This window comes from Homalodisca vitripennis, chromosome 6 (genome assembly GCF_021130785.1).
Source record: "Homalodisca vitripennis isolate AUS2020 chromosome 6, UT_GWSS_2.1, whole genome shotgun sequence".
Taxonomy (NCBI): Eukaryota; Metazoa; Arthropoda; class Insecta; order Hemiptera; family Cicadellidae; genus Homalodisca; species Homalodisca vitripennis.
The window spans coordinates 72,484,179-72,497,913 of record NC_060212.1 but is presented as its reverse complement, the minus strand read 5'-3'; the positions used below and the strand labels follow the sequence as shown (position 1 = coordinate 72,497,913).

The window sequence follows — 13,735 nt, the reverse complement described above, 5'->3', positions numbered from 1 at the left end:
TTCTGAGTAACTGAAGATGCACTGTAACCTGAATTTAGTCCAATACACTTACTTCTGAAAGTATCATTGGCCGTAGAATACATATGTAAATTTTTTACCTATACGATTAATAAAATGTTCCGTATCAGACAACCAGAATAGAAAGAACTTAATACTTTTACTTACTTTAGAACTTTTTAAATTCTACAGATTATTTAGTTCAATTCTCATGGAAAGTTTGGAAATAAAAACAATAAATATTATCCCATATTTTTATTTAGGATCTACCCCCCGCCACCCCCCAAGTATAGTATATACTTGAGTCAACTAAGCTAGTACAGAATTTGAATAATATTTCATCAAAAGTTTACCAAAATTTAAAGTTTTTAGTCAGGGTTAATACTGGGGAGAATATGTTTTCATGTTTTCACGAATTCAGTTGTTTTCAATGAAGTCTGGGGTGATGTCTGAGATTGTGAATGTTTGTCTCACAAAAACCTTATTTGTTGACAGAAATTATTGGCCCTTGGTATGACGTCCGAGCCGATCACTGAGATTTCAAGTGTAACTGGAGCCAAAATCTTCTTTGTGGACGGAAAATTTCTGGGCCTTCGTATGACGTCAGGGCCGATCACTGAGATTTCGAGTGTAAGTGGAGCTAAAATCTTCTTTGTGGACGGAAAATTTCTGGGCCTTCGTATGAAGTCCGGGCCGATCACTGAGATTTCGAGTGTAACTGGAGCTAACATTTTCTTTGTCGACGTATAATTTCTGGCCCTTCGTATGAAGTCCGGGCCGATCACTGAGATTTCGAGTGTAACTGGAGCTAAAATCTTCTTTGTGGACGGAAAATTTCTGGCCCTTCGTATGACGTCCGGGCCGATCACTGAGATTTCGAGTGTAACTGGAGCTAAAATCTTCTTTGTGGACGGAAAATTTCTGGCCCTTCGTATGACGTCCGGGCCGATCACTGAGATTTCGAGTGTAACTGGAGCTAAAATCTTCTTTGTGGACGGAAAATTTCTGGCCCTTCGTATGACATCAGGGCCGATCACTGAGATTTCAAGTGTAACTGGAGCTAAAATCTTCTTTGTGGACGGAAAATTTCTGGCCCTTCGTATGACGTCAGGGCCGATCACTGAGATTTCGAGTGTAACTGGAACTAAAATCTTCTCTCTGGACGTAAAATTTCTGGCCCTTCGTATGAAGTCTGGGCCGATCACTGAGATTTCGAGTGTAACTGGAGCTAAAATCTTCTTCGTGGACGGAAAATGTCTGGCCCTTCGTATGACGTCCGGGCCGATCACTGAGATTTAGAGTGAAAATTCTGTTAAAATTACCTTTGTCGACGGATAAGTCCTGATCCTTTGAATGGTGTCTGGGACGGGATGACTGAGATTTCAAAGGTAACTGCAGCAAAACCTTTCTTTGTTGACGGAGATTTCTGATCTTTTCGATTGGGTTCATCATTGAGATTTAGAGTATTCGTGTCAATTGAAAGACTTCTTTTGTGACGGAAAATTGCAGGGTATCGGGATGGGTTTACTCCATTATCACTGATTTGAAACTTGTAGGTATAAAAACAGAATTTCTTTTAAACATTATTTATGTAATGTATTTCTTGTGAACTGATATTGTTTTTCCCCAGTAAATTTTGCTTACACTTTAGATTTTTTAAAAGTCACGCTTACTTTTGTAGAATTTTGAATGGTATTTTGCCGAAAGTGTAATAACCATAGTTACAAATTTCAACAATCACTCAATAAACGTACGAAATATGAATAGTTTAAAACATCTGTGTGGCTGTCTGAGTGATTTTTACAGTGTAAGATAAATGGTATTTATAGCCTCTATAAATTCCCATTAATAATAATTGATTTCTAAATAAAAATGATTTTTACAGATTAGTCTCAACTTATTTGCGAGAAATTAATCGCATTTAACTTCATGTGTTGCTGTTATCTCAAAATATCACATTTATGTTGCATGAGTTTTGAAGGGAAGTTACATTACAGTAGAGGCCCAGAAATAAAAAACTGATTTTATTCTAAAATCAGGCTGATGTTAGGGGCGAAGGACATCTTTCTTAACCTGTAGGAACTGTGACATGTTATTGTTGAGCAGGGGATGCCTTCAGAGAACTGTCAACAAAGACCGAATTAACAATGACGGATCTCTTAAGAAGAACTATATGTTGCTTTGAACGACACAAAAGGAGGAGACTGAAATAGGATAATATTTGTCAATTATAACGTAACGCAGCTCATTTTCGAGACGTGGTTATCATCAACGTGTTTTACCCAGACTCTCTCTATTACTGATGGATTTAACAGTTTCTTTATAAGGATCTCAACCGAATCTTGGTAGATACCTAAGGATCAGCGGCCACAGAATTACATAGACAGGTCAAGTGCGCCACTAAGTGAAGCCGGCCGTAGACGGTAGACCGAACAAAGATGGCGGCGGCAGAGCGTGAGTCATGCCAGTCCCTCGAGTCACAGGGGACGCTGCTTTAGCACCCCCTGGAATAAGCACCCCCTCGGGCTCTGACGTCACGGCAGGAGGGTGCTAATTCAGCGCACGGACACGGACCAGGCACTGAATTAGCACCCCCCGACTACAAGGGAGTGCTTATTCAGCGCATGGACATGGTCGAAGCCCTGAATTAACACCCCCCTGTTCCAAGGGGGTGCTTATTCAGCGCATGGACATGGCTCAGTCACTGAATTAGCATCCCCCAGCATTCAACCAGCAAAAAGGATATTTATCTTTTACATATTCAATTTAATCATAAATATAATAGTTGTTATCTGGATTTTTGTGACGCTGCCACTTATAAGCTACTATCTACGATTGTTTTGCAATTTCCGATAAACGATTCAATAATATAATAATCAAATATGCCTACTTTTTCTTCAAAATTACCATAGACTTAATATTACATAATAATGCTCCGACTAACAAGGCTAATAGACCTTAGCACTCCTCCCTCTCACACGCATTGTCATATTTTTGTAACAATTTTCACTCAAGACTTTGCTTTCTTACTTTTCTAAATATCACCTATTACAATAATTAATTAAATCAAATCCTTCATTTATTCTATTTCAGTTGATTCTTTCAGTTAATACGTTTGTAAAATTAATTAACGCACTGCTAAAAAACATAAAATTCTCTACGCACAGATAATATTAAAGCCCATGTAGGCTCTTTCCCCTTCACGTTTTTTAATTACGAGTATACAGTAATCAGAGACAAATTGAAACTATGATAAATGATGAATGCTGCTTTTGTTTTTAATTTTAATTAGCTGTCTTAATTTAGATCTATGGATTCATTCTTTTAAGATATAAGATTTGTATTATTGTATATTAAGTTCTTTCATATCAACTATAAGAATACTATAAAAATACCATCATTTGTTTTCCTCTTCAATATAAGATATTTACTGCTTTATCTACAGTTGTACATTTTTGTGAAAGTAAAAGCTATTTTTGAGTTGATTTTTGGAATATTACGGAAGGTAAAATGTAATTATGGTTTTTATACACAATTCGTTTACTATCTATGCTGTGTCATTTTTATTGTACAGGCATTGCGTACTGGGCGTCCATACCAATGGAAAATCTCCTCATAGTCTAGTTAAGGGTATTCACTGAGCATTAACAGTTCAAGCTTAATCCAATCGTGAAAACTCAATGAAACATGTTTCTAGATATAATTAAAACTATTTTATTTGTATATGAATCCATAATTAAACTATTTATTTCATTTAATAGCTTCACAGAAATGGAGTGTTATTTTTATAGTTTAGTTAACTCAAATTTAAAAAACAAATATAATTTTGTAAACAATTTAGGCTCGTATTTTAGGCTAAATAGTTCACTGTCACAGTATAGAATGTTTCTTTTCGGCATTTTTGTTTCATATTTAATTTTAATTAAATTTCAAAATTAGTTTTTATGGAATTAAACAGATGAAGCATGAAAATTACAGTTTTTGACTTGTCATTTATTACAGAAATAAATTTTCAGTACCTGCCCTGAAATTATTACTCGTAACCATCTGCAGTAAAAACTGCATTATAATTTTTATTTTATGCACTAATAGGCGTACCGTGAATCATCTGCACAATGGAACAACTCCATATACTTAACACTACATAAAAATCCGTAGAATGGCACTTACAAAAATATCTCAAGGTTACGCCCATAAGTATTACTATTGCTTACGTGTAACATATCCTCTATAGAATCATGCCTAACTATTCTTCATAATTAAAGGAATAATATACAGTAACATCAAATACAAAATATCCCTTCCAGCTGAGTCGGAAGAAAGGTATATTTCACATGAGGCTATAAATTGAAGATGCATTATTAGTTTATGAACTTAACACTTTGATAAAAAACTTATGGATGAGGCATTGGTAGCTAAGGATGAAGTATATTAATCCGCAAAGGTTTCTTCCTAACTAGTTAATATAAAAAAATGTTTGGTTGACTTCTGTCCATCTTACCTCTAGCAGATATATCCCCCTGGTAAAGGATTATACCCTCGATTAAATTACTTTTTCTAACGGTATCGATGATAATTAGTGCCATATTACGAGAATGAATAATAGAATTCATATTGGGACTTTCATATTAAGTGTGATCAACTATTACATTAAAATATTCTCACATATATGTTTTGTTGCTCCTTTTATGAGTAACCCTATTTTTAAATGTGGATCATAAGTTTTTATTACCTACAGTACTATAGGAAAGGAGGGATTGTGATTTGTAATTACTTTAGAACATCAGTTCAAAAAACCATGGAATGTTGCATTGAAGTTAAAATTGGAATATCTTCCAATGACCATAGTTTATTTCATCAGTAGTATGTCATTTTTTTAAAGACATGAAGGAGATGTCTATGACATACCAGTTATTCTACAAAAGTTCCGTACGAAGGGGCGGGTATCAGCTAGTAAACATATACAAACTAGAAACTCCTTATTTTTGCCTTAACATCGTTGCTCGTTATATATCGGCCACCTACCAAATATGAAATATACAGAGTAAAATCAACCCGTAAATATCGATTGTAGGACTAAGTCCACACATAATTTTGACGAAGCTGACGAAACCCGTCCGTGCACTACCGACCCTACTGTCCAAAACTGATATGGCCGCATCGAGTGGTCTAGTAATAATATCAATGTTATTCTCAGTTTTTATTCCTATTTTAATACAGAACTTGTTATGTATAGTAAATTTGTTTGATGAAATTTCGTAAAAAATATAAGAAGAAATAAAATAATGTTTGAGTGTACAGGCTCAAGGTGTGGCATATTATACTCTCTAGGTAACGGATAATTTTACACAAGTAAAGAGAAAAGATAAACTAGAATACGGTAATGATGTATGGACAACAACTGAAAATCATCGCCTTTTTGTATGCAGTTAAAGAATCACTATTGTGTGTTACATTAGTCACACGTGCACTTCTAACCCTATGTATCTGGAAGTGTCAAACTTAAGGATGAACATTCTTACAATATTGTAAAAAGAAGAGTGAAATCTCAGTGAAGTCTTTAATAAAGCGTATAAAAAAAGGTAAAATTAAAAATTACACTTCAGCTTATCTGTACTTTTATTTTAAGGCTATTTATATTAGAAAGTTGCACTCTAATTTTCAACTCGTTGTAATTTTTATAACTGATTTGTAAACTAGGTAGTCAACAGATGTATAGAAGCATAAATATTACTTCATTAATAATTAAAAAAATACTAAACAAAATTACATAATATTTCATTTTGTATACAGTAAACTTTTATGTTTTTTAATGTTTTATTTTCCGGGTAGAACAAAATCTTCAAACCTCGGTTAGAACAAACTTAACAACTGCAACAAATAGCAATCTTTACTGGTACATTTAAGCATCTACGTTTACCACCGTAATCAATAGCAAACTCTGTATACATTTACAAGCTAAGGATCAGAAGTAAGTCTGAGGTCTTCAATTTAAAAAACAAAATATTAAATAGAAATATTAAGCGATCAACAGTAAAGAGCTACAATAACTACTGATTTATATTTTGGTCTAGGAAATCAACATGTATTAGAGTGTTTTTTCTGACATCTTAATCAAAAGAAACCCATATTCAGAAATAATTAAGGATATTATGACCACAGTTCAGCAATGTACTGTTAAAATCACCTGATTAGAGCAGCTAAAATCAAAACAGCTGATTGTTGCAGCCCACATTCAGTGCTGTCATATAATAAAGGCGGATATTGTTTGGTAATTGGTTTTAAAAAACAAACTATCTCCCTTATTTCACAACCAATTTTTAAAACTTGGTGTCGTTGGATTTTTAATTAAATTGTGTAATAATTGAGACATTTTTTACCATATATCAGTTTTAAAATATTTACTCTTAAAGATTTTTTAGAAATCACTATTTTGAAAATAAAGCTTGTAAGAAATTTAATTTTTTTATGTAAGCCTTAAGGTTATACAGGTATATACAAAATTTTAACCCAAACAATCCATCAAGTATAAATAGTAAAGTAAAAAAAGACAAAAACAAAAGAAAATTGTGGCTATTTGAGTAATTGTTGAGTTTTAGAAAGGTGAATATGATTGTTTTTGCCTTTGGTCCGTGAATAATGTCTGAAAATATTGGTAGATGTTGTGGGACACTCTGTATAATAAATTTATATACAGAGTGTCCTGTAATTCTTAGGACAAGTCTATATACCGCAACTGCTCAGGTCATGGCAAACGCATTTCAGAATATGGAAATAGATCTTCGGTGCTTAGTTTCCTATCTGTCAGTCTGTATGTGTTTTTTATAGACAAATTCGTTTTAATATCTTAAAACGAATAAACAAATCCTACCTAATTTGGATCAAATATTTGTGGTAACAAGGCCAGTTATAAAAAATATTCATTAATACTTTCGAAATGGCGGCCATTAAATCTGATTAACTTTGAATGTCTTAAAATCCAGCAGGTATACAAGAATAAATCTGATCGTGGATTGTATCACAAATCTAATTACTCAAATACTATATAAAATTAATAATAAATAACTCATTAAGAGCATCTTTGCTGTGAAAAAACACGGTTCGTAAAAATAAATTAACAGCACCTTTAGAGTATCTTATCCCTATTTGTTTTATTTTTGTCATTTATTATGCAAAGCATTTGAAATACATGTTTCAGGCCTATCTAAGGATAGAATAGAATCACATATTTGATGTGGAATGAATTTATTTAAATATCTGTTGTTTTAGGACATATTTATTTACGAAAATTTAATCAAGCGTCAATCAGATGTATTTCCAATTAAACCGCTTATCTTTGATTTTGTCTATAAAAGCATTATTTTCTGAATATTACTCTACGATTTTTGTTGTTGTTTATTATTCTTAATATACTACAGATAATCCAGTCACTTTATTTAGTTTTTTTAACATATATTGTGAATACATTTAAGCTTTATGATAAATAAAACAGTTTATTATTGTTAAATAAGACGTTTGTTTTTGTCCTTCATTGTTCATAAAGGCGTTCATTATTGATAAGTTAGCAATATTGAATTAGGACCCCCTTATTCGAAGGGGGTGCTTATTCAGGGCCTGGACACGGCCACTGTGCTGATTTAGCACCCCCTTTCGTGACGTCAAAATGACGTCAGTAGCGAGGGGGTGCTATGTCCAGGGGGTGCTAATTCAGGCGCACCGAGTCACAGCCGGTGCCTAGGGTAAACGCGCCACGGCCAACACCAAGATCAAGACCAGTACCGGTCTGGAACAGCACGACCACAGCCTCGACCGAGACCAAGACAGTTTTGTAATGTACTAAAAACAACAGTCAGTCTGAAAATGTATGTCGAGGAAATAGCAGTGGCCGTGTATGTGTACCGTAAATATGTAAAGGGTAAAAGAAAACACTGGATACACCCCTTAAGAGCAGAGAGGCCTTTAAAAGGGTTCTTCGTTAGTTTTTATGCTAATTTACGTGAGCATGAAGAAGAGTTTTTTTAACTACACACGGATGAGTGTTACACCCAGTGTTGCGGGGTAATTACCTCATGTGGGGTAAAATCAGGCAGAATGAAATAGAAGATATAAACTCTTTTACACCAGGATGTAGAACATTACACCAAGAAGAGCTATCAATTTTTAAGATGGCGAAGAAGTAGAATTTTTTGATATTTTAGGGCCATTATCTACTATTGCATGTGATTTAATCGGGAACGGCGCAGGTTACGTAGTTAGATCACTTACGTCTAAAATCATCTAAGAGCGATGTGTCAATCTTATGACAAATAGACCTAATCCACCCCAGAAACATAGTTAGATTAAAAACAGAGGTGGACTGATCCATCCACATCAAGGTGCAGCTAAATTCTGCTTGCTTTGTATTTAAAAGAAAACCATTAAAATATGCCAAAAAGACGAGAAACACTTGGATCACGAAAGGAATATTGGTTTCAAAAGATAAACTAAAATTTATTACCTAAATTTATAGATCAGATTCAACTGAAAATTTCCAAATTTATTTCCAAAAATACAAAAGAATTTACCAAAAAGTGATCCAAACCGCGCAAACATAATATGATGTCTCAAAAAAATTCTTTCTTTTAAAAATGTTTCTAAAACAGTTTGAGACATTATTAACAATAAAAATAAAGCTCACAAACAGATCAAAATTAAAATTGGAGATAGCTTGGTGCAGGATGAAGCTGGGATCGCCCATGACTTTAATAGAGTTTTTGCGTCTGTTGCTTGTACTCGACCGTCAGAGCCCCAGGTTACTCACACGCGAAAACTTAGTCCAGTAGAATCAATGATACTGGCACTTGCACTTAAGGAAGGCTTAGAAAAAAATATTCAGCAGCTCCGGGCCAAAAAATGAACCAATCTAAATTTATTGTCTATATGGATTAAAAAAAGTGACAAGCATATTGTGAGCCTTCGGACTCAACTAGTAAACCTGTCTTTTCAAACAGGAGTTTTCCCATCTCTCCTGAAAAGTGCTAAAGTAAATCCCGTTTTTTAAAAAGAAGACCTATGCTCCCTTAATAATTATCGGTCTGTTTCTATTTTTCCAACTGTGTGCAAGATTTTCGAACAACTATTATTGACAAGAATGCTATGTTTTCTTAGCAAACACAACCAGCTCTCTGAAGACCAATTTGGCTTCAGAACGGGGAAATCGACGGTAAACACAGTGGTGAGTCTGTTCGAAATGATTGTAGAGGTGATAGAGTGTCGGAATCCCACCATAAGTGTGTTTCTCGACTTACCCAAAGCATTCGACTGTGTTGACCATAATACGCTTCTTGACAAACTGGAATCTCATGGCATTCGAGGTGTGCCCCTGCTGTGGATTAAATCATTTATAAGCCATAGAACACAGACTGTCCAAATTACAAATCACCTTTCAAGTCTAATGGATTTGAGATATGGAGTTCCCCAAGACTCCATCCTCAGTAAAATCCTTTTCCTGGTCTATGTCAATGTCAATGAGTCATTATTTCTGTACGAGAATCTCGTGCAGTATGCTGATGACACGACTCTGTTTTAACGAAAAATCAAAAGAAGTTTTGGAACATAAAACTTTTGTTGACTTTAACAACACTGTGTCCAGCACTTTCATAGCCTCAACCTCACAACAAATTCCGCAAAATCTAATTTTCTGAATTTCGCCCTGCGCCAATGGACGTTGGGTGCGGACCTTCCATCATGCTGGAAGGCTCCACATTAGAAGAAGTCTACTCCTTCAAATTCCTTGGAATATATCTTGATTGAGGTTTGACATGGAATGTTCAAATTGACTCAGTTTGTTCAAAATTAGCATCTGGCGTTTATGTTTTAAGATCTTTATCCAAATACTGCCTAAGTCAGGTGCTGATGGCGGCGTATTACGACCTGATCTACCTAGATCTTTCCTACTGGGTGAATTTGTGGGGAGCTTCTTCAAACAGTCTAATTTAGAAATTCCATACTACTGAATGAAACCTTACAGACAAAAATTTTTATAGGCACATATTTATCTTGTAAAATGCGGATTTGATTTTTGTAATATTACTCCGAATTACGTTTGTAACATTTTCACTTATAACGGGTATAATTTTAAAACTCTAAACGGCCACTAATCTTGAAACCTTAACATGTATCGGAAAATAAGGAAGAATAAATGTAGCTTGAAATTGCATGACAATTTAAAGAGAAGTATCAATTTTTGTTCATGCTGTGACATACCTAGAATATAAATTTGGTCCAAATGCGATGATTGCCATCTTGAAATGTTTTATTGCTTAAGACTAGGTAACGAACTCTATCAAGCTATGTGTAAATAATGTTCCTGTTCCACTTTTAGTTTGAATCTATTAAGAACCCAAGCATAAGAACCTTAACACTTTAACACACTAAACACATAATACTTAAAACTTTGTTTGTCTGCCAACTGAAAATCGTATAAGATGTAAACAAACATTATTGTAAATGACCTCACATATAAACATTTCTTTTCCAAAGTTTAAGGGACGCCATCTTGAAATCTTAATATATATGAAAACAAAAAAGGAATAAAAGCTTTTAGAGTTATATAATATGTTAAAGAGTATCGTTTTTGGTCTATGTTAGAGAAAAGGTTTTCTGAATGGAAATGAAAAAAAAAAACTCCCAAAACCCCAATCACTAGGGCGAATCACTTGCAGTAGGCAGAATTCTAAGAAATATTTTAAATAAAGTTACATGAAAATATTTATCATGATGAAAACACTAGGAAACAATTTTATTTTGGAAATATCACTAATTAATAAAGTTCATGAAATAGCTTTATCATGAGTGTACAATGGGAAGCAATTGTTATTTTTTTAAAATATCACTAACTAATAAAGTTACGATGTAAAATTTTAATATGAATTTGTGAAAACACTAGGAAACAAGTTTTAGTTGCTAGGAAATATCACTAATTAATAAAGTTACGATGATTAAGATAGCTTTATCATGAGTGAAAACACTGGGAAGCAATTTTTTGCTAGGAAATATCACTAACTAATAAAGTTACGATGAAAATAGCTTTATCATGGTGAAAACACTAGGAAACAATTTTAAAATTGAAAATAAATCACTAATAAATAAAGTTACGATGAAAGATATCGTTTATCATGAGTGAAAACATGTTAGAGAAAATTTTATTGCTAGGAAATATGACTAACTAAAAAAGTTACGATGAAAAACCCCAATCACTAGAGTGAAAACACTAGAAGCAATTTTATTGCTAGGAAATATCGCTAATTAATAAAGTTACGATTTAAATAAAGCTTTATCATGAGTGAAAACACTAGGAAGCAATTTTATTGCTAGGAAATATCGCTAGTTAATAAAGTTACGATGAAACTAATTTTCGCATAGAATGAAATAATTGGCAGAAATTTATCATACGTTAAATGTTGTATATATTTTAATATTAAATACCTCTCAGAGTGTCGTGGAGCGCCATAAATGTCACTGGGAGAAGGCTGGTTACAGAGTGAGTATGGTTGGTAACAGAGTGAGTATTGTTGGTTACATTTGTACAGGTACGAGCTTCTCGTTCGGTCACGACCCATTCGAACTGAATGAACTGTTTTAGTGAATAATTGATACGGGTTGTAAAAACCTTTTTATTTCTTCGCTAAATTAATGCAGCAACTGTCTTCTAAAAGAAGTCATTAATTAAGAAAAGCAGATGAAATTTATAATACAAAAACTTAACTAACAATAAGTTAAACCCATAATACAACCTTCTCTTAGCAGTGTGTGTTTTGTAGGAAGTGATTCATATAGAATGTCATCATAATATAAGAAGGTTGAAAGTGTACCTAGTAAATACACTCTGGCCCTAGTAAATAGTGAAGTTGCATTCTGTAATGTGTGTATGTACACCAAAGTATCATATATTTTGTATATCCACGAATGTATCTTATAGCATAGATATTCAATAATTACAATATAACATGTTGGTATCTTATTTTCAGCAATATATTAGAAATACTATTTTTCGAGTTACAATTTATAAAGATTTATAATATTAATGGACTGTAGTAAGACGATGGTCTTTATTAATAAAGCATTCTTATTTCAAGCATTGGCGAAATAACAACATTTATCCTAAACATCAAATCTAACATTACCTTCTTATTTCTTCTTTTAGAAAGCCCTTACGCAATAATAATTAGTGTGTCCACAAAGTCAAATCACACATTTTATTGCTAATAGCTACTTTATTATTAATCACACGTCTATGAAACAGGTGTAACTTAAAACAGCTTATTACAAAGTTCCGTTTTATTACATAGTTATATTTTATTATAAAACATACACAGATTACTAAAAATACCCTAATAGGTTTTAATCTACATCTAGTTTTCCTAACGTACATAATCTATTACAATATTTGGGAAAATCATATTTAATTTAGAAATCAACGGAATTTCACTGTGTGGAATTGGAAACAACAGTTCATTTCAAACTCCAAGTACTCAAAACACTTACATACAGTGGTACAGGGGTTACAGACCCTTGACTAGCACTAATTATTCATTTACTTGATAGATTGTCTTCTTTTCAGTGGATAATGTGATATCGCTGTCGGCAACGAAGAAACAAAAAGCACCAACGAGAGACCAGATTGACAGAATGGCCATCTGAGTGTGGAGTCCGAAGTGGCTACACCAGTAGTAGTTGATGGCAACGAATACCGCCTGTAAATTCAGATCTTTATCATATTCAATAACATCACATAAAGTATATTTATTAACAAGAAGATTCTTATCAAGAAGACTATATAGAGCGCTAATTTATTGATATTAGTGTCTTTACGTTTAAATTGAGTTTTAATTCAGGCACGTAAACTATGTGCAATACTAAACCGAATTATTACCTACCAATACTGTTAAAAATAGAGAAGAATTAATTCCGATGTGGTATGTTAGAAAGTCGAATTCCTTTGTACTGAAAATCTCTTACTTATCATTAAGAAACTGTCATGTTTCTTCTTGGAATCGTGACGTTGTTTGTGCGTCTTGTTATAATTCTAAATATAAAGGACTTAGACATGGTACATGGGTACAATTAAGAACGCTATTGGTTTTGGGGTCAAAAGGTTCAAGGGCAGTCCATCTGTCTGCTTGTCTGTTCGTGTCTCTTGATCTTAGGTACTTGAAAATTGGTAAATGGGTTCCTTTCAGTCCATGAACGAAACCTATTGAATTTGAGGTCAAAAGATGAAAGGCCAATCCGTCCATCTGCCTATCTCTTTTTCTGCCTATCTGCCCGTCTCTTGTCTGTGCGTTATCTCTTGATATAAAGGTACTAGACACTTGAAACTTGGTAAATAAGTTTTCTTGGTCTAAATACCAAGTATATTGAAATTGGAGTCAACAGGTAAATGGGCAGTCTGTCTGTTTACTGGTGAGATATGTACCCTTCGACAGCCTATTGTATCGGTTTATTGTATACTAGTTGGTACCCGGAGTTTTGTATGGGATTGTTTGGTAAATAGTTCACGTAGAAGGGGTATCATTTTTAAATGATTATTTTCACTCCTGAAAATAAGTGATGTTCACTGGAAGTTATTCAAGTCTTCCGATCCAAACCTTCAGAATAATTAAACCATAGTTTTAAGACCTATCCCATGGAGTCAGAAGTTGAAGAGTGAAAAAGTTTTTGCGAGTATCAATGAAATACACAATTTTGTCTGCAAAAA

At 33.6% G+C, this 13,735-nt stretch overlaps 2 protein-coding genes across 2 annotated transcripts in view; both read right to left on the bottom strand.

Annotated features, from left to right (window-relative positions):
- LOC124364430 (UNC93-like protein MFSD11) overlaps positions 1 to 11,589 on the bottom strand; it is a 47,741-nt gene extending 36,152 nt beyond the window's left edge. Inside the window, exon 1 of the mRNA XM_046819924.1 lies at positions 11,464 to 11,589. The gene's annotated coding sequence lies outside the window, so the exon portion shown is untranslated. The remainder of the gene's footprint in view (positions 1 to 11,463) is intronic.
- Positions 11,590 to 12,304: 715 nt separating this feature from the next.
- LOC124364431 (UNC93-like protein MFSD11) overlaps positions 12,305 to 13,735 on the bottom strand; it is a 46,114-nt gene continuing 44,683 nt past the window's right edge. The window contains exon 10 of the mRNA XM_046819925.1: positions 12,305 to 12,731. Within this exon, the coding sequence (XP_046675881.1) occupies positions 12,564 to 12,731 (168 nt within the window). The 3' untranslated portion in view covers positions 12,305 to 12,563. The remainder of the gene's footprint in view (positions 12,732 to 13,735) is intronic.